At 36.5% G+C, this 21,659-nt stretch overlaps 1 protein-coding gene and 1 pseudogene across 1 annotated transcript; one reads left to right on the forward strand and one right to left on the reverse strand.

The window, feature by feature from the left end:
* Positions 1-11,555: 11,555 nt before the first annotated feature.
* LOC132280831 (early nodulin-like protein 19) lies at positions 11,556-12,176 on the forward strand (annotated as a pseudogene).
* A 101-nt stretch (positions 12,177-12,277) lies between these two features.
* Positions 12,278-12,883, reverse strand: LOC132280832 (uncharacterized). Its single transcript, XM_059782586.1, has 2 exons — positions 12,655-12,883; positions 12,278-12,552 (listed from the first exon to the last, which is right to left on the reverse strand). The coding sequence occupies exons 1-2, from the start codon at positions 12,881-12,883 to the stop codon at positions 12,278-12,280; spliced, it is 504 nt and encodes a 167-aa protein (XP_059638569.1).
* Between the last annotated feature and the right edge of the window lie 8,776 nt (positions 12,884-21,659).

Consider the following 21,659-nt stretch of genomic DNA (forward strand, 5'->3'; position numbering starts at 1 on the left):
TTAAGTTAATGACGTGAAATTAAACTAATTAAACTAAAGGAGAGGTACAATCCATCAAGAAATGAGTATGAACCATCAAATAAACCACAAGAACATTACATTAAGCACTATGTCTGCACAATCTCTAGATCTATAGCATTAATGCACATAGACATGCATCAATAACACAAAAAATAGAGATAAAAACATGAACATCTATTCTAGCATACATAGACATATGGATAGAATGAAATGATCAATTGGAAGCATTAAACCACATAAATCATTGAATAAACAAGATCTATATATATAAAAGTGTTAAAACATGTATCACAATACAAATCCCCTTAAAAATACATAAATCAAAATGAAGAAAGCATACTTAGGGCTAACTCTAGCCCCAAGAGGATGTCTAGCCACTTATGGATGGTGTCCTCCAACCCTCAAGGGCTAACTTCATGGTAGAGATTGCTCCTCTTCTTGGTTGATGGAAGAACTCCAAACTTGTGTCTCTAGCCTCCTTCTTTCTTCACTAAGAATATCAATAATGTGCCTCTATCGACTTTAAAGCATATCAAGTATCTCCTCTCAAAAAGTGGCTTATATTCCTTATATAGGTAGGTCAAATATCACCCTAAATGAGCTAGGCTCGTACACCAATATTCCTCCCAATGATTGGATATGAGAAAACTTTTAATGAGCTAGAATTTGGATTTTCTCGGGATTTGGAAAGTTCGATCGATCGAACTTGTGGTGAGATCGATCGAACATGGCTGAGATCTATCGAATTTAAGCTGGATCGATCCTCTATGGCGGTGCCTTTTTGGATAAAAACAAATTTGAGATATTTTGAAGATATTTTTGGGAAAGAGACAAATGTGGTAGGTAGGGTGGTACAAATGGATAAGATGGAATCTTTTCGATCAATCGGAAGAAAATTGGATTAATCGAACTTTGTGGGATCTTTGGATAAGGACAAAAGAGCTTGGATCCATCTTGGAATCCGGAGATCAATGAACTTTCGATCGATCGAATATTTGCTAAAATCGATCGAACTTGCTGAATTTCCACCACTTGCTTCTTTTTACTCCCACTTTGCTCCTTTCTTTGATTCATCTCAAGGTTGCTTCAATTATGCTCTTATTTAGCTGAGTTAGCTTATTTTGGGGACAAGTACCTAAAAATGGAAATAATACGAAATCAATCTAAAGCGGAAAAATAAGATAGAAAAAGGTCCTAGAACACCTAAGCTTAAGGGGTTTAAATGCGTACTTTTCAACACTCATCAATAGACATATGGATATAATTAAATAATCAATTGGAAGTATTAAACTACACAAATTATTGTAAAAACAAGATTTATATATCTATAAGATGTCAAGACAAGAATTACAACACAAATCCTTATTAATTACAAAATATCATAGTCTAGGAGGCATGCTTAGGGCTATCTCTAACCCCAAGAGAATGGTTTGGCCACTCATTGATGTTGTCATCTAACCCTCAAGGGCTATCTCCATGGTAGAATTCATCCTCCTTCTCTTGTGTTCTTGGTAGAAACCCTAGATGAGTGGAAGAACTTTCCCAAATTGTGTGTTTCTCTCTCTAATCTCTAGCCTCTTGCCCAAACCTAATCAACCTCTTTTACTCAAAATAGCCCAAATCCTTATATAGGTAGCTCAATTGTCACACCCAATTGTCAAACCTCGTTCACTAGGACATTTAAATGATTACACCACGAGCACACCTTTAATTTGGCTGGAACTCTATTTTTTGCGCAACTTGAGGCAGTTCTTCACAAGGTTGCTTGGATCGATTGAACCATGGCGGCGCACTTTTTGGATAATGACAAGGCTGAGATATTTTTGGGAAGAGGACAAAAGTGGTAGGTGAGGATAAGATCAAAAGGGTTCGATCGATCAAAGGAAAGGTTAGATCGATTGAATAGGAAATTTCCCTGAGGATAAGGACAAAAGGCTTGATCCATTATGGCATGGTTGGAACGTTCACATTGTGATCGATCAGAGCTTGGTTCGATCGATCGGCGAAGGGTTCTTTTCTCCACTTTGCTTCTACTTTGCTCATTTCTTCTACTAGGCTTGAGATTGCTTCTTTAAATGCTCTAATTCAGCTGAATTGACTTATTTTGGTGATAAGTGCCTGAAAAGGAAAATAACATAAAATTAGACTAAAATGGGAAAAGAAGATAGAATAAGGTGCTAGAACATTCAAGATTAAGGGGTTTAAATGCGCACTTTTCAGCGCTTATGATTGAAGAATGTTTTAAAAATGACAAAAATGAGTCTTTGCTTGATGTTAAAACTTTAAATGGTTTGTCTTTTAAAAGGATTTCAAAAAATGTTGTTTTAAAACCAAGTGTTGAAAGGGCATGGAAGCCCAATAGTTTCATTGATACAGGGTCATCAATTTCATTTGAACCAAATTCAATAAGTTCCTTAGGGAATAATTTGTTGGGTGGGGTTCAAAATTCCCTTCACCCCATTAAGGAGGGGATGCATACTAAGGTTTTTTATCTGGGCTAAAAGAGCCCAATATCTTGCTAGAGACGTTAAACATTAGTGCTTCATAGGGTTTCCAACCTTATTCCTCCCACATTTCTCTTCTATTTTCTTACGTCGTCTAGATACAATCTGGGATCATATATGCTGGTTGAGACTTTGATAGGGAATGCATGAACTTTTATCTTCAAATTAGGCATTTAGTGCTTGTTCAATCGATCATAAGAGATATTCGATCGATCGAACATCATCTCTGCATATTTTCATCTCTCTGTCCCATTATGCGAGATTCTCTGCATATTTCAGGTCTCTGTCTGTCGTTCGAACTTTCTGTTTGATCGTTCCAATATCCCTCGATCGATCCAGATATCCCTGTGATTAATCTCAGTTCTATACTTAGAAAATTTTTGAATCTCTAAAAATTTCATCTCTCTCTCTATCGTTCGAATATGTCTGCAGGTTTTCAAGTCTTGGATAGATCGAATTCTGATCAATTATTCTCCGATCATTCAGAGTTCCTTATTTTTCCTTCTGTTGACTTTGAATTTTTAAAATTCAAATTTCAAAAAAAAAAAAAATCCAAAAAGATTTTAAATTTTCAAAATTCAAAAATTTTCAAAAATATTTTGTTGTTTTGTAGGTTCGATCGATCTGAGCACCTTCATGATTGATCCAAGTTCAATCAATCTGATGAACCATGTGATTGATCACACATATCGAGAACAGTTTTTTAAAAAAAAAAAGACCCAAGGGTCATATGGATCGTTCATTTCATCGATCCAAAGCCCTTCTCTTTCCCCCGAGGCTCTCCAGTCATCTTCCCCATCTCCAGCGAGATTCCGGTATCTCCAAGCTCCATCTTCTCCATTTCCGATCTTATCTTTCTTCTCTCTTCATCTTTCTTCTCGAATTTCAGTGAGTTCAAATTCTCTTTTAAACTTTGATGTTGATTCATGTGTTCTCTTGTTGCCATGCTTAGATTCCATGCTTTTACGGTTGATTTTCTTTCCATTTTAGGTTTGCAAGCATGCGTATATATATATATATATATATGTGTATATATAGTTTTTATTTTCGAATTTGATTCGGGGGTCACGTGCCGTTTTAAGTGACCGTATTTTCTTTGTTGAGGTGTATGGGGGTTACGAGCCTTGAAGTGACTATTGGGTTCCACCCCATGTCTTCCACGTCACGAATTAGTTACTTTTCATTTTTCAACAGGTTTGATCAATCATACCAGTACTCTGATCGATTAGAGCACGATCAATCCAATGTATGTGATGATCGATCCAACATGGATCAATCACATTTTTCCATGATCATTCGAACTGCACTGTTTTACATATTGATACTCTTATACCCTCTCCTGTGTTTCATGTTATTATATCTTTGCCCAATGCCTGTGTTTTCCACATTTGTTGCATTTTATACTTGTCATGTCTAGCATATTCCACATTGTTTGATCCTTCACTATTTATACTTGGCTTGCATAACCACTTGCATCAATAGGTTCATGTGTTCTATTCTGTGTTGTCTATCTTAATCTGACAAACATGTTTCTATCTGTTGTGCTTTCATTTCTGTATCTCATATACTATTTCCTATTACTGACTACAATTGCAAGTGTTCTTCCTTTTTGCAGGCCATGACTAGGTTCAAGACCACAACTTACCGAACTTATGACCACCGGGTGAGGCAGCGGACAGAGAAGCCTGAGAAGCCAACTCTTATTCAGTCCGAGCATTCCTCTTCTCCTTTTTCTTCATCTCAGGAGGGTGAGCCCATGCCACCTCCTTCACCTGCTTCCGTGCCACCACCGGCACAGCATGGCATAGTCCGAGACAGGGTTGCTCGAAAGTTTATGCACCTTTCAGTGGCGCATAAGCCTATATTTACTGAGGATTTCTTTGCATGGTCGGCCACGACCAAGTGGTCGTATAACGAGATCCATTGCCACCGTCTTTCTCCCATCTTGGCCCCAGTGACCAATCCAATTTACCCGAGACTTGTTCGGCTGTTCTACCAGAACCTCAAGCCAGCTCCGAGTAACTTGGCAGAGCTGCGGACTACCATTGATGGGCATCTTATCCGTATCACTGTCGAGACACTATCGACAGCATCTCAATGCCCCTATACCTATCCCCCGGGCATTGAGTACCCGACTTTGTAGAGGTCGTCATTTGCAGATATGGCCACAGCTCTTCATAGCACCATTACTACCGTCGACACTTATGCCACTCAGACTTACTTGCCTGACAGCCTGTGGTTCTTTGATTTAGTTTTATACCAAAATGTTTATATGGCTAGGCACAAGATCTAGCGGCGAGCAGATTTCCTTATAGCTTTATATGCCATCTATACAGGGCAGTGGTTTTCAGTTCTTACACTCTACTGGAGTGTCATGATGAAGCTATATGTCAATTTCATCAGCAAGAATAACCCAAAGCAGCCCAAGTTCCTCCCTTATGCCCACCTGATTACACAGATCCTCTGGGACCAGCACTACCCATTTGACCCAGAGGAGTTCACCGACTCTGGTGCGTGCCATTATGGAAAGAATGACTGGAATAAGAGCTACAATCCTCTTATTAAGAGTCTGGATATAGAGGTAGCCCAGACGGCGGAGGATGCAGTGGCAGAGGAGGAGGAGGCAGCAGCAGTAGTAGCAGCAACGAGAGTTGGTATTGACTTGGAGCAGGTGCCTCAAGTGGGATCACTACACCCCTCTCCGGAGCAAAGCCATCATTCCCAAGGCCAAGATAAGCATCAATATTCTGATGACTCCAGATTGCACCGTCGGGATGATCCATTCATTCCTAACGTTCAGGCTCAGCCAGACAGCTTAGGGGAGCGTATCCGGACGTTAAAGGATCTAGCCCTCTCCCTCGGAGCAGATGTGACCACTCTCTGCACGGATGTCACAACAGTGCTGTAGGACATTTTTACACATATCCAGGGTTCACGCCTTGCTAGACCATCTTCTTCTGCCTCTCTCTTTATCTATATACCTGTGTTTTTAGACTATTACTTGATATTATTATTCCATTTTTGCGGCCAGTCTATTAGCCTGATTACTGTGATGTACATTATAGTGTTTTTATTCTTAGATATTATGGATGTTTTGATCTTATATTGCTATATCTATTGATAATTGACTCCATTATCAGGTGCATTACAGTAACTTCAGTGAGAGAGTGCTGCCCATATTTTGCAGGACCACCCTTATCCCTCTCTCTCTATTTCATTTACTATCCCACTTGCACTTGCATGCCCACTATCCACCATTATTATCCCATTTGTTATCTGATGAGGTTTTATTCCTATGCCATCTTTTCAGGACTACAGTTAATCCCAAGTTTACGGGGGTTATACCACCCACTTCGGATACTTGTGTCTCGGCCATTCATTGTTATAGCTACACTAGTATACTCTTTCCTCCTTCTTTTGTTCTCATTGCACATTGAGGACATTGTGCAGTTTAAGTTTGGGGGGGGGGGGGGGGTAATGTGTATTCTTTGCATTTAATTCAAGATTTTAAGCATGACTTATGTATTTGAGGGATTTTCTATGATTGGTGCATGACTAGTTATAATTTTAATCTTTTGAGGACTATATTGCTTAGAATTTAAAAATTGCTTGACTTGAGAGTCCTTGTATGCCTTGTGAGAAATGATTAGATGGAGGTTATTTTGATTTGTAGCCAAGTTAATTTGAGCTTGTAAGTCCTTAGGGTGTTAAAACACCTACTGCCCTAAAGCCATCCGGTTTGGGAGTCATTGACCTAACGTTCGACCTCATGAATCGCTAAAAAGCTTAATAGATGAACACATTGCACTATACTTCCATCTTTGATCCTTAGGGTTAGAAAAAAAAAAAAGTCAAGTGAAAAAATAAGCGCACCTAGTTGAATAAAGCTTTAATAAACGGTCTATTCTTTGACTTGATGATCGGTACTAGATTTGTGTGCTAGTTTGAGGCTGGATGTGATTATTTCTTTAATTGGCTTAGATAGCAACATATTTGATGCCAATTCACTTAAAAATGATTCTAGAGTTGTTTTGATTTGCATAATCATTGTCTTGATGTGTGGAGGACTATACTTGCTTACTTAATGTTAAAATTTTGGGAGATTGCTTGGAAATGGTTGAAAAATTGCATATTTGTGGTAGTTTTTTCCCAATCCTTGTTTGTAATAACGGTACCTCTTTTATGTGAATGAGCTTAATGTTTGTGGGTATCATTTCTGGAAACCCTCACGGGACTTCACTCGTCCACTAGGGGTAACCTAGGGGTTTAAAAGGCTTGTTGCATATGCTAAATGCAATCGTGTTCCCTACGAAAATGACGTTATCTATTTATTATTTTCTAGTTCATAGTTGTATAGTTGTTCATTTCTTATTTTTTTTGTAGTTCATTGCTAGGGACTAGCAATATTTAAGTTTGGGGGTGTGATAAACACTGAAAAGTGCACATTTAAACCCCTTAATCTTGAATGTTCTAGATCTTATTCTATCTTATTTTCCCGTTTTAGTCTAATTTCATGTTATTTCCCTTTTCAGGCACTTATCCTCAAAATAAGTCAATTCAGCTAAATTAGAGCATTAAAAGAAGCAATCTCAAGCCTAGTGGAAGAAAGGAGCAAAGTGGTGAAAAAAGCCTTCTCTGATCGATTGAACCAAGCTACGATCGATCACACTGTTATCATTCTAACCTTGCCATGATGGATCAAGCCCTTTGTCCTTATCCTCAGGAAAATTTCCTATTCGATCAATCCAACTTTTTCTTCTATCGATCGAACCCTTTTTATCTTATCCTCATCTACCACTTTTGTCATTTTCCTAAAAATATCTCAGTCTTGTCTTTATCCAAAAAGTGCACCGCCATGGTTCGATCGATATGAGCAACCATGTGATCGATCGAACTACCTCAAATTGCGTAAAAAACAGAGTTCAACCCAAATTAAAGGTGTGCTCATGGTGTAATCATTTGGAGGTCCTAATACATAAGGTTTGACCATTGGGTGTAACATTTGAGCTACCTATATAAGGATTTTGGCTATTTTGAGTAAAGGAGGTTGGTTAGAGAGAGAGACTTAGCTAGATATTAGAGAGAGAAACATACAATTTGGGAAAGTTCTTCTACTCATCTAGGGTACCATGAACACAAGAAGAGGAGGATGAATTCTACTATGGAGATAGCCCTTGAGGGTTGGATGACAACATCAATAAGTGGCTAAACCATTCTCTTGGGGCTATAGATAGCCTTAAACATGCCTCTTAGACTTTGATGTTTTGTAATTAATGGGAATTTGTGTTGTAATTCTTGTCTTAACATCTTAGATATATATATATATATATATATATATATATAAATCTTGTTTCTACAATGATTTGTATAGTTTAATACTTCCAATTGATCATTTAATTCTATCCATATGTTTATGTATGCTAGAATGAATGTTCATGTGTTTATCTCTAGATTTTGTGACGTTAATGCATGTCTATGTGTGTTGATATTATGAATCTAGTGATGGTCAAGGCATGGTGCTTAAATAGATTATATTTGTGGTTTGTTTAAAGGTTCAGACTTATTTCTTGATGGATTGTGCCACCTCCTTAGTTTAATTAGTTTAATTTTCATGTCACTAGCTTAGTTGTAGTGTAATTGCATTACTTTCTTAGATAGGTGGACAATCCATTCTTATTGTTTGATGTTCCATGCTTATGAGTGCAAGTGGTAAATTTCTCTAACCTAATGAGTGTGCATTAATTGTGGACTTATGGAAAGATTAATGGCTTAATTTGATAGGTTGCGTTATACACTAGATTTACTAGACTATGTATGCTTACTTAGCCATCCATGTTTGATATTTCAATTAATGGCACACACTTTCATTTATAACACACAATCCCCCTAATCCATCAAATATTGAATGTTTAGGAAGGTAATGCTTAGTGGTGAACTATATGTCCCAAGACTCCTCTCTCATATCCTCTGCACCTCAATTGTTTTAGTTATTTTTCATTGCATTTCTTTAGTTTAAAGTGTAGTATAATTCAACCAACAAACCATATTTTGATCATTCGACCTATTAGTCCATCATTGATTCCAAGAATACTACTCCTTTCCCTTGGGACGATCCCTACTTACTCTAGCTACATTAATAGTTAGTAGTGGTAGTGGCATTATATAAATTCAAACTTGGACACACTACATTTCACACACCACTTTTGTGCTAATTTGGGTGCTTGACGATGGCACGGTCAGATTTCAATTCAATTGATAGGATTTTCCTATCCTTTAAATATTTTGAAAGCCCTCCAAAATTTGCTCTCGGTCCGATCAATCGAATTTCAATCCGATTGATCAAATTTTCCTAGACTTAGAAAAATTTTAAGTTGTCAAAACGCTTGGATTGGCCACACTTCAAACAATCATAACTTGGTTATTTCTAACCCACATTAAGCCATTCTTGAGTCTTGATTGATGAATTTTGAGCCACCTTTCCATTGGCATCAATATCATTTTAATATTTTAACTTGAAAGGACTATTTTACCCCTCGTGAGCCTAGGTTTTTGGCATGAACTCGAAGTCAGATTTACTATTCTTTAATAATCCAATGTGGTTATAAATTACTAGTATGACTTCATTATGACTCTTAACTATAGTAAGGTGCATGAGGATCATTTTGCCCTTCGTTAAACTCAGGCTTGGGTAAGAACCCAGATAGTGATTCTGACCCCCGAGTTCGGGTTGTTACAAGTTTGCTATCTGAGCCTTAGGTTCTAAAACTTAAGGACGACGGGTAGGGTTGACCTAGGTGAGAGTCAGAATTTGAATTGATGTTATTACATGCTTAAGTGCTATTTGTTTGTTAAGTTGAAAATCATGTTAAAGTGTTATATGTTTAGTTGTAAATTTCATGAGATTAATGCAGTAGATGTTGTTTCTAAGCATGTTTTAGTTTGGCTAAGTGTGCACTTGTTGGTTGTTCATGTAAGCATGCAATAATTAGAAATATAATTAATTGAGCATGGTAAGTATGATTCTTGTTTTGTGACACACCTAGGTGTCGGAGTATATGTCGTGGTCATTTGTTCACGAGCCAATTGTCTCATTTAGAGTGAGCACGCTATAGTTGTTGACACGATTATGTATTTATGGTGATATGGTGTAATTGTAAGTGGAAGGTTGTGACCTAAGGAAGTGAGGAGTTTTCTCTTTTTGATTTAGCATGTGTTTTAGTCCCTATCGAACAAGTTGCGTGAGTATTTTAGCTTGTTGATTGAGTTATGTAGCGTAATTTCATTTTGATATTTCATTTTTATAGTATTGCGCTTAAGGATGGCGTACAAAGATGGATCTGAGTAGAATTGAAGAGAGAGTGGATGAAGGGTAGTCCCTACAGAACGGGATTCCATTGGAACAAGGCCAAGGTGTAGAAGCGGATGCTAATCCATAAGTACGGTAGATGAGGCATTATTAACGAGAGCTGTGGCCTCATTTTTTCAGAGCTCGACACGTACCACTATTCCATAAGTGGTACGAAGGCGAATTCCTCAACCATAAGAGACAAAGATAGAGAGGAACCTTCAGTGCATTATTCAGTTTGATAAGCTTATGAAGGAGTCGTTTGAACTAGGTCCAGACGCATTGGTTGTGGATAATTGGTTAGAATAGGTTGAGAAGCATTTGGGGGCAATGGCAGTGCCCAATGATTAGTTAAAGATCACTTTAGCTATGTATAAGTTCACCAAAGATATGGTCGAAGACCATGAGTAGTGCTCATGGCATTGACGATATGAGTTGGGATACTTTCAAGGATCTCTTCTTTGAGAAGTTTGACCTGCATCACTCCATTAGGCCCAGTGTGGCGGCTTTCGAATTGGAGGTGTATTCAGAGGCAGTGAGGAAGGCATTGATAGTTGAAGCCGAGGCTAATGATTGGCAAACTAAGAGCAGAGGTGTTTCTTCCAAGAGACAGGAAGGAACGAGGCATAAGAGTAATGTGTCTTCGTCACACAATTAGAAGATAGTACAATCTGCACCCATTGTTTCAGTATCGGCAGGGTCTCATGGGAATGAGATAGTGTGTTATGTCAACATCACAGCCAGCCGAAGGGGCAGTTTTGCAGTGAATACATATTCTCGTTGGTCACTTTTCAGAGCTCAGTCAACTAATTAAATAGAATTAGTTTGCCCAATCATTTTCAAAAAGAAAGGTCTCGATCTTCTTCTAAAGGCCCTGCTTCGGGGAGACTGATGCAGAGAAAGAACGTGGGAGGAGAGTCAGGAGACAACTCTATTGCAATGAAATTCATAGTGCTTTTGGGTATGAGTTCAACTTCACTAACTAAAATGATTTTTTTAGCTAGTTATTTAATTTTAAAAACTTTTAATATTTTCTTACCAAATATGTTTTCATGGATTTGTTTTCAAAAATCTTTTAACAAATATATGTTACCAAATAAGTCTTAGAATAGTATTAAACAAACTTAAAATCAAAAACATTACTTTTGTTTTGAGTCAAAGCAAAAACACAAAACAACTATAATTATCAAAGTGATTATTTGCATAATGTTTTTCATATAAATTTGGTGCTATCAAGTGAATGTTTAAATTAATTTGCTTTCTGCTTTACTTTATTACAATTATTAATTCCACGGTTAACTATTATGTTTATATTTTTAATTCGCTATATAGATTTAGTTCAGGATCTTAATGTAATAGCGTTGCTTGCATTGTTCTCAATCTATTTAAGATGGGTGTGTTGCATTCAAATTAATTAATTAATTAATTGCACTGAAAAGTAAAGTACCTATAGTGTGAGTATAGAGGCGAGTATTCTGATTCCTGGAAAGGGAATTTAGTGCCTTGTTTGCACAACTAGTTTCAAATTTTATTAGATCCGTTATATAACTGCTGTATGGTATACCACTCCATAGTCCATACCACCAAGCTGTATGGTATACCACTCCATAGTCCATACCAAGTGGTCAACTGTAGTCAACAAAAAATAAAAAGTAGCTACGGACCAAACCAACCTAAAATCAATCATGTCCATCTCAGCCTCAACTCACCGCCTTATCTCCTTCGTCCTCCTTGTCCCCGCCGTCTCCACCGTTTGCACTACCGACCACATTGTTGGAGCCAACCGCAGTTGGAACCCCGACATCAACTACACTCACTTCACTCTCTGGGCCAACAATCACACCTTCTATGTCGGCGACCTCATCTGTAAGTACTATATATATATATATAGATAGATAGATAGACATTCACCTCCATCGCTCTCTAGATCTATCACACTCTCTCTCTTTTGTTGTTGCAGCTTTTAGGTATCGGAAATTTCAGTATAATGTGTTCGAGGTGAACCAAACAGGCTACGACAACTGCACAATCGAAAGTGCTGTGGGTAATTGGAGCAGTGGAAAAGACTTATTCTCCTCGACAAGGCGCAGCGCTACTACTTCATCTGTAGCACGGGCAGGTGCTATAACGGGATGAAGGTTTCCGTTCTCGTTCATCCTCTTCCACCGCCGCCTTCTGCCTCCGTTGTGGCGGAGAACAACTCATCAAGTTTCTCTGATCCAGTCGTGGTTTTAAGCAGTGGGGCGCCGTTGGTTGCTAGGGTGCCAACATTGGCATGGCGCTCATCTTTAATGATCATGTTATAAAGGATGATGCACATTTTCATTATATGGCATAAGTCCCCTTTATCCTAAAAACGCATTAGTCCTTGCATTATTGTCCACTTGATCTGCAAAATCCTAAAAGCTCATTCCACATCTTTCCAACAAGCCTCTTGTCTCTGAGCAAAAAGTTTTTCTTTTGCTGTAGTTGGGTGCGGGATGGTCTGCATCAAAGTTGTCCACTTAGGGTATATACCATCAGATAGGTAATACCCCATTCTATAGTAATGGCCATTCACAACGAAATTAACCAGAGGAATTTGGCAAGTAACGGTACTATCAAATACCGAAGAATGATCCAACACATTAATATCATTATGTGACCCCAACATTCCAAAGAATGCATGCCAAATCCACCAATCTTTTGAGGCAACCACCTCCAATATGAGCGTAGGCATATGAAATCATCCTTTATGCGTGCCATGCCACGCCACCGAACAATTCTTCCACTCCCAGTGCATACAGTCGATAGAACTAGGTATACTCAAGAATCCTCTCTCCTCCCCTTCTCGAAGTAGTCGTGTTATGTCAGCTTCATTGGGTGAGCACATGTACTCTTCCACATACACAGCAACAACAACCTTACAAAATGTCATCAAGGTTTCAATGGCAGTGCTCTCACTGATTTTAATATACTCGTCACAATGATTGGCTACACAACCATATACGAGTATACGTATTGCAGTTGTCATCTTTTATTTAGAACATAACCCCAGACGACCTATTGCATCCCTTTTTTGGATAAAGTAGTTGTCATAAGCTTTAACATCATTTAGGATATGAAGATAGTTCTCGTCGCATCCTGAATCGTCCGTGAAAGTACTCTGGTGGATATGTGCAATTCTCGCCAAAGTAATCCTTCATTAGTTGACAATGGCTTTCCTCTCGATCACGATGAATGTATCGCCTCTTACGCGATTTAAAGACTTGTTCTACTATCTTTGAGTTCACTGAATTCAAAATCAAACGAAAGGCGTCTTGATTATGTTGAATCAATGCATCAATAGGGTTATCTGATAAAGAGGATGACGAAGAAGATGAATAACTAGAGCCTGACAAAGGAAAAAATCGTGATGAGGAAGCCATTGGAATTTTGAGATTGAAGGAGATGTGAATTGATATTTTGTTAGAATAAGTTGAGATGAATAAATGATTGTTTATATAAAATGAAAAATATAACCGTTAGAAATATAGCCGTTAAGAAAAAGTTAAAAAGAAAAATTTATTAAAAATTTTAAAAGTATTAAAATATTAAAAAAAAAAAAATTTAAGCAAAAATACACCATTGGAGTACATACAATAACTAAAATTTGAAAACTCTAAAACGCTGACGTGACTATAAGAAATGCTGACGTTACTATTAAAAAATAATGATATGACAAATTCAGATAGCCTAATTCTAGAAAACCCGTTAGAGATGCTCGATGCCGTTAGCCCTTAGCCGTTAGTTCATTGTTGTTCATACTACTTAATTGATTTACATTTTTAACTTTAAACTTGACTTATTCACATTGTTGGATTATTAACTTGACAAACTTTAATCCGTATATTGAAATTTGAATACATACAACACCATTACGTCAAGACTAATGTAAGCTTTCTCCTGGAGTAGGAGTCCGAAGCAAGTCAGATAGATGCTCCAAAGCTGGATACTGATCATCAGTCAGTGGTATAACCACTTTAGCTTTTGCCCTACCTTTGCCACGGCCTTTTGTGGTATTACCACGGCCTTGCCCATTATGGGGCTGACTCATGAACCCTATAAAAATTCACTGGTTAAAAAATCAGGTAAAGAATTAGAACTGCCTTTAATATATTCAATAGAAAAATCAAAAGCAGATAAATCAGCTTGCCAACTAGCAAATATCTGTTTGGAAACTAAATTTTTTACATCTTTTTCCGGTACTTGTTTAGCAGCACTACAATCAATGCGTAACAAGAATTTCTGGTTGATTAAATCATCCTAGAATTTATAAATGCATTTAACTAAAGAAAGAATTTCCTTCTTAATAGTAGAATAATTTAATTGTGCATTTTTTGAAGCTCCGGAAGTGAAGCGAACAAGTTCCTCTGTTCCTGTTTCGGGATTCTTTTGTTTAAGAATACCGCCATATCCAATGTTGGATGCATCTGTTTCAACAATTTTAAACCATGAAGAATTTGCTTAGGCTAAGCAAGGAATCTGTTTAGCGCGAAGTTTAATCTTCTGGATGGCTCCAGTATGTTCTTCAGTCCAAGGGGAAGGTGACTTCCTGAGCCGTGTATGTAACGACCCGGTCATTTGCCTTCCTTTCCTTTTTCTCGAAATTTTATGAATGAATTTTTTTTGTTTAATTTTATTTTTTGAGCTCTGTTTCGTGTCGCTTAGTGTCATCTCGAGTGCTCGGAATTGGTTCCTGAGACTCTTTTCCGTGGATTGACAACTTCTTTTGAGGATCGAGTCATTTTCACAATTTTCTTTTTTCGACACTATGGGCTATTTCGTCCTTTCCCTATTTTGTCTTTTCCCCATTTGACACTTTGTTGGCGTAACCACACTTCTTGTGTTCAGAGTTGGTTTTTAACTTCATGTATCTCCATCTTGAGTGGTTTCCACGAAATACGTATCTTTACTTTTGCAAGAAAGTACTCTGGTTGCTCTCGGTGTCCATAGGGGTATGGATGCAAAGTTCTTTGAAATTATTTTCTTTTTTTGGGGTATTTTTCGTAAATATCTTTTGAAGATATTTTATTTCAGGGGTTTTTAAGAAAATATTTTTGGAAGATATTTTTACTCTGGGCCATAAGTGCAGTTTTCACTTTTTAGAGGGGTCATTATGTAATTAATAAAAGTTATTGCAAAATGTCTTGTTTTGAGCCTGGATCCTCGTACGGGATTCATTTTCACATTTTGTCGAGTTGTGTACTCTTGAAATTTCCTCCTGGTCGATGTTTTCCAGTTTCAGGATTTCTAACCCCAGTTTGCGCCAAACTTATTTTGGGCATAACTTTCTGTTCGGGACTCAGTTTTTGACGCTGTTTCTTCCGTTGTTCATATTTTATCATTTTGAATCTTTTTTGTTCACAAAGTTTTGCTATTTGAGTATGTTTGCTCAAATTTTACTTTTTCAGACCCGACGGGGCCCGTTCGGGGCACTTTTTGAGATTTCTATAAAAGGGGGGTGAGATATTTCATTTTTCATCTTCTCCCCTCTTCATACACAACCTGGAGCTCCCATGGCAGCCTAAGGGGTACTGCCATCTTCTCTCTCCTCTTTTGGTTCACTTTTCCTTGATGGAAAGTCTTCGGCCTTAACGTTTGTTGTTCCCCTCGCCGTGCTCTACCTTTCCCCCTTATTAGAATTCAGTTTTGACCATTTTTTGAGTTTGGCTTTGAGGTCAAGTTATGATTTTGATGGGGCTTTCATGGGGGTTATGTTCACGGCGTTGTCCCCGACAAAACCTAGTAGTTTCGTCAGATTTAGAGCCGTTCCATTTTGATGGCATTTGAGATTTTCATCTCAAATTGAGGTAGGAGATGTTCTAGGTTTAAATTCTTGTTATATAGCATGCTTGTGATGCTTATAATACTTGTTTGCATGATTAAATATAAAATCTAGAGATTTTATTATTTATTTTTCTTGTACGGGATCTAATTTTCCCGGTTGCTCATAACTTGGTTTAAACATGTAACATGATTTTATATTGCCCCTTGATATGCTCATTGTCGTGTATTAAAATTGGAACATTTGAATAAGTATTAAAGATTTTATTTAATATTTATCTTAGGTGAAAGTTTAATTCACATGACCTTAACTAGTTTGAAATTAATATGTGTTAGCATATTATATTAGGCATTAGCATGCTCTTCAGCATAGTTGAATTTGAAAGTAATTGGAGGTGTTTTGAAAATTAGTAATTATTAATTAATTTGCCCCGAGTGCATTATTCACTCCATTTAAATTCCGACTTGATATTCTTGATCTACATGCCATATAACTTCACATATATTTGATTTAGAATATTCGGTTAGGTTTTGAAACCTTTTATTTAATTAAATTCCATGTTTAAGATTTAATCCTCATGGTGATATACAACTTGGAATTGTATTGTGGCATGCTAGAAAATTAAGCTTAGGTATAGTTGTTCATATATATTAAATTGGGATTAATTGCATGAGAATTGCAACTTTTAATTTATATTTAACTTTAGTGAAAGTTTAATTCACATGGTCTTAAATTGAATGAAATAAACTCGTAATGTGATATTATATTAGTCCTTGGCATGTTCTCTAAGATATGTTAATTTGAGAGCATTTGGTTAAGTTTGAAAATCTAGAGATTTTAATTAAAAGAATTAATTAAAATCTATTTTGTGGTCCCATTAGCTTAATTAAGTTTTTAACTTGATGTTTGTATTGGCCATGACTTGTTTACTAGTATATATTAATTTGGGACTATTTGAATTTGTTTTAGAACCTTGGGATTTAAATTAGCATGATTTAATTAAAGTTCTACTTTGTTGTTCTAACAACCTAATTGAGTTTTAGAATGAATATAGGTGATGACCTTGCCATGTCCTTTAACATGTGTTAAATTGAGGTTAATTGGAATTGAATCGGAATCTATAAAATTTAATTGTGTTTATTTATTTAAATTCTATCAATTTGCTCCATGATCTAGTTGTGTTTTAGAAGTGGTTTCTATATTCAAATCATGGACTTAGACTTGTTGTATATTTGTTTGTTTATGTTTTGAACATTGGATAACATAGTTGTTATGTTTGTATTCATGAGAATATATTTTCCTTATTGAATATATTGTTACCTTGTGTAATGATTTGCACACTTCGTGTTTAACATCTTTCATGCATAACGTGTAACGAATCGCACACTGAAGATTCGATATTCATCATATCATATTAGTTGTGGATTTAGAACATGTATTGTATAGGTTTCCAAATTTGGTTGTGCTTAGTAGATAGTTGATTATCTTGCATATTCCTGTTGATATATGCGTTGTTGCACAACTTGTTGATTTTAGAAACTTGGGGATGTCATTGTTTGACTATGGCTAGGACGTAGTTCTAATACGGAGGATAGTCCCTCTATATATAGTCTAGTGCACACATAAGGAGGTTACCCATGGGCTAGTAACCCTAAAGTAACTATGTTGTCGGTCTGATCCGGCGTGACGTCCGAGTATCCACTTTGTTTGATTTCACATTTCATTTTCAAGTTGATAACTAGATGATGTTGTAACTTGTTGTTTCTTATTTGTCATTCCATTTTAAGTTACAGGATGTTAACTTTGCGAAATTGTGCTTTATGCGTTGTATTGGAAGTTCCAATGTTGGTTAAATTGCATCGATATTGAAAATCATATTTTGACATTCTAATAAAGCTTAGGATTGATCCTATTGATTCATTTATAACATAGATATTAGGTGGCATGAACCACTACTGTTATTTTGTGCTTTAGATTCTAAGTTAATAGCTTTGAGAACTTAAACCTTGTTGCATTGTATAACATGCTCTTTTATTGTTGAATTGCGTGGATAATGTGATTCTTGTTAACTTGTATTCAAATATGCTTTTATCATGTTATATGGATTACTCTAGACCTAATTCAATTGTATTGAAAATGCAATTCATGTTAATCTATGCTCAAGCATTCTTCTTGTCGTGTTCTTAGATTATCCCAACCATGATTCGTTTCATACACGTATGTATATCATGATTCTTATTGCTTAGACTCTAAGGTAGCTTAGGATGCTCCCCGAGTCTTATTTGGACATAGACGTTAGGTGGCATGAGCCCCTTTAACATGTTTCACCTTAAGGTGATAAATTTGTAAAATGCTAGGTCGATGCATGCTCATCTCCTACGAGTAGCTTTATGTTGCTCACCCCTACGATACTGGGGCATATTTCAAGTACGAAGACTTGGTTCGTGATGCGTAGCATTCCTTGGATGTCGTGTAGCTTTCAAGTTTCCATTTCATGCAAATGTTAGCATGAAATGTCATTTTGTAGACTTATATGTCAAAATATGTATATTTGATTCCATATATGTAATGTGTACTTAAGTACACTCCTTTCAATATATTTGATATGTATGAGATGAGGCCGGAGGCCAATGAACATTATATTGTATTCTATGTACTTTTTAACTTTATGAAATATTGTGAAAATCTTGAAAATTCGCAAGTTATTGCTTCACCATAGTTGCATCAGGTGTGGGAATTCCATTCTCATTCTTTCATAGGGTCTCATAAATCATATTTGAAGTGTGGCCAAGGGCCAAACGGTCATTTGATCCCGTTTTGTATTTTTGGATTCTGAGTTTTCATTCCAAGTTCCATTTTTTGTCTTTTTGCCCGTTGGGGGGTCGGATTTTGTATCGGTGGTATTTTTAAGTCGTGGACCATTGTAGCACGTCCAAATAGGTAAGTTACGTTTGCGTGCATGGTCGTTTCCGGGCAAAACCTTATCGTGTGTGTTTTGAGCCTCTTGTGAATTCATTTCGCATTTTTTTTGCATATTCTGATCTTGGGGCATTATATACTTTTCAAGGTGGTTTTATTTCCTTCTTTCAACATGGTTGAATAGAAAACGTGATTTTGGGGGGGGGGGGTATTTTCGTGTTTTTCCAGAAAATGTTGTCTTGGTGCCAGAAATCGATCGTAAAGTTCAGCTTTCAGTTTTCTATTTAGCAACTTTTTCGACCCTCTGGACCAGATTTCTTGGGAGGAAATTTTGGGCATTTTACATTGCGGTTTTTTTGAATTCTCTTACGAGTCACATAGAAAATTCAATTTTGAGGGGGGTTTTTTCTTTGTGTTTTTGCAAAAAAATTCATTTAGGCCTCTAAATTCAGCCTCTGTTCCGTATTTTTCCGAAAAACAAACCCACAGCAGCTTTATGGGCTGCTGCTGCCAGCCATGTGTGCACCTGCGCGCGCACTGCGTGCAACGTCAATTCTTCTTTTGGGCTTTTCTCCTTCGTCCGGACTCCGATTCAAGTGAATTTTTTTTTGAACTTGACTAATTTTTCACTGTTTTTCTAACGATGTACTCGGTTGTACCCGGTTCTTCCTGGATAATTACCAATTTACCCTTTTTGCTTTAAGTGCTCCTTTTTCTTCGTCATGCCGTTTCTCCTTCGTCTGGACTCCGAATCATGCGATTCTTGAGTCCATCTTGATTAGTTTTTCATTATCCTTCCAGCAGTGTACTCAGTGGCACCCGAATCTATAATTTTTAGAAATGACTATTTTACCCCTGGGGGCTTATTTGTCATATTTTTGATCTTTTGCTTCCGCATCAGTTCTTGTTGAGTTCCACGACCTCATGGAAGGTCACTTTAACTTCTTAAAGTCTTGTTTTCTACTTTTGCTTCCGCATTCGGATCCGTTATCGGATCATCCTTACGGTTCATCACAGGACACGCTGGCCTAAAAACCAGGGTCGTCACAGTGTATATAAAATTGTTGTGTCCTGTGTAAGATTCTTGTAATGGATACGAATACAATTCAAACTACCAAGAAATCTTTGCAATTGAGTTTTATCTTTAATTTCACCAGGGAATTTCGAGGCAAACTCAATACTTTTGTCAATGGGTTTGATTTTTCCATCACAAATTTCATGGCCAAGAAATCTTACTTGAGTGAGGAAAATTTTAAGTTTAAGAGCAGAAACTACTAAACCACTTCGGTAAATAACATCTTTGAAAATTTTCAATTTCTTATAATGTTGTTCTATTAATTTTGAAAATATTAAAATATCATCAATATAAACAATAGAAAATTCAGTATAAGGATTAAAAATGTCATTCAAAATATGTTGAAATTCTGAAGGGGCATTTTTTAAACCAAATGGCATTACTGTCCATTCATGTTGTCCAAAGGGTACACAAAAAACAGTTTTATATCGGTTCTTTTCTGCAATCTGTACCTGGTAATATCCTGACTTAAGATCAAATTTAAAAAATATTACAGCAGATTGTAATCTATAAAATAGATCTTTAATGTTTGGAATTAGGTATCGAATCCAGCTCAAAGCAAGGTTGAGTGGTTGATAATCAATAACCAGTTAAGGAACTCCTCGTTCTTTTTCAGAGTTTTTATTAACATAAAAAGCTCTACAACTCCATGGGGAGTAACTTGCCGTAACTAGCTTCTTTTCCATTAAAGAGCTAATTTCAGTTTTGCAAAGTTCCAAGTAGTCAGCTTTCATATGGCTGGGACTAGCTTTGGAAGGGATCATCAGATCGGTAAATCCTTTCTCATAAGGCAAAAAAACAATCTGCTTCTTTCTGTCCCAAAAAGCATTAGGAACATCACTGCAGATATCCTTTAGAAAACTTTGTCTTATAGACTCAATTTTCTATTGCTCAGTGGCATGTACCAATCTTTGATTAATTGTTAAGGAAGAGACTTCCTTTTGCAAATAATTCAGTTGTTTTTCTTTAAAGATAATGCTATCTTTAAGAGCATTAATATGCTTATTCACGGGTCTGGTCAAAAACTCAAATGTGATTGATTGACCCTGTAGAGTTGAGCATATGCCGTGAGAATCAATTTTCTCAATTGGCATAATCAAGGCTAAAAAAAGGGTGCCCAAAATAACCTGTTGTGCCATGTTTTTAATAAGTAAAAAGGTAGATGGTAAATAAATACCTTGTTTACAAATAAAAACATGATTAAGCTTATACTTAATCTGCATCTTACCACCACTTGCACTGGTAAGACCTTAAGTAGTTTTCTCAAAATATTAAGTCGGGACCAATCCTTTTTGAATACAATTCATGTCAGCACCACTATCAACCAAAGCAACAGCATTAGTGATAGTAAATTCCTGATTGATTACCAAATTAATGGATATATACCATTTTTGGTAAGTGACTTGATTCAAAAGATTAAGATAATCTTTATCTTTAGGCACTTCAATCTGTGAGGAAGAAGATTATGTAGCATGATTTGTCTTGTCTTTTAAAAGCTTAATTTCTAAATCCATATTGGTTTGATGGATCTTTAATTGGTGAATTTCAGCTTTTAAATTGTTAACCTCCATCCTTAAATCTGGAAGATTAGCAGGACGAGAGTTCTGGCTTTGATGTTCTAATTTGCTTAGAACTTCTTTCATGCTATAATGATTTTCAGATCTTAGAAAGTCTGGATTATCATTATCTTCTATAGATTGTGCAATCGCATAACCTGTTTCAAATATCTTCATTTTAATCTGAGGATCTTGAACTTGATCTATAAGATCCAACAATGATTGTTGATGGGCAGTTAAGACATTTAAACTGAGCCCATTCATTTCAACAATAGCCTTGTAATAGTCATTCTTCTGGTGACAAGAACATTATGGATTACTATTTTCTTCTTCAGAGGAAGATGAAGATTGTAATTCCATGAGTATGTCCTCGGAATCAGAAGATCCATTTTCAGAAGAACTAGTATTAAGCATTAATTTGCTTAATTAGAGT

The sequence above is a fragment of the Cornus florida genome, unplaced genomic scaffold (genome assembly GCF_030987335.1).
Source record: "Cornus florida cultivar Cherokee Brave unplaced genomic scaffold, ASM3098733v1 CherokeeBrave_3.0.0_Hap2_Chr11, whole genome shotgun sequence".
Lineage (NCBI taxonomy): Eukaryota > Viridiplantae > Streptophyta > Magnoliopsida > Cornales > Cornaceae > Cornus > Cornus florida.

What these genes read in the sequence shown, in the direction of transcription:
- LOC132280832 (XM_059782586.1), bottom strand. Translation starts at nt 12,883, where the DNA reads ATGACAACTGCAATACGTATACTCGTATATGGTTGTGTAGCCAATCAT. An exon ending in TATACCTAGTTCTATCGACT is followed by an intron (nt 12,553 to 12,654) that starts GTATGCACTGGG and finishes TTGCCTCAAAAG; the next exon opens with ATTGGTGGATTTGGCATGCA.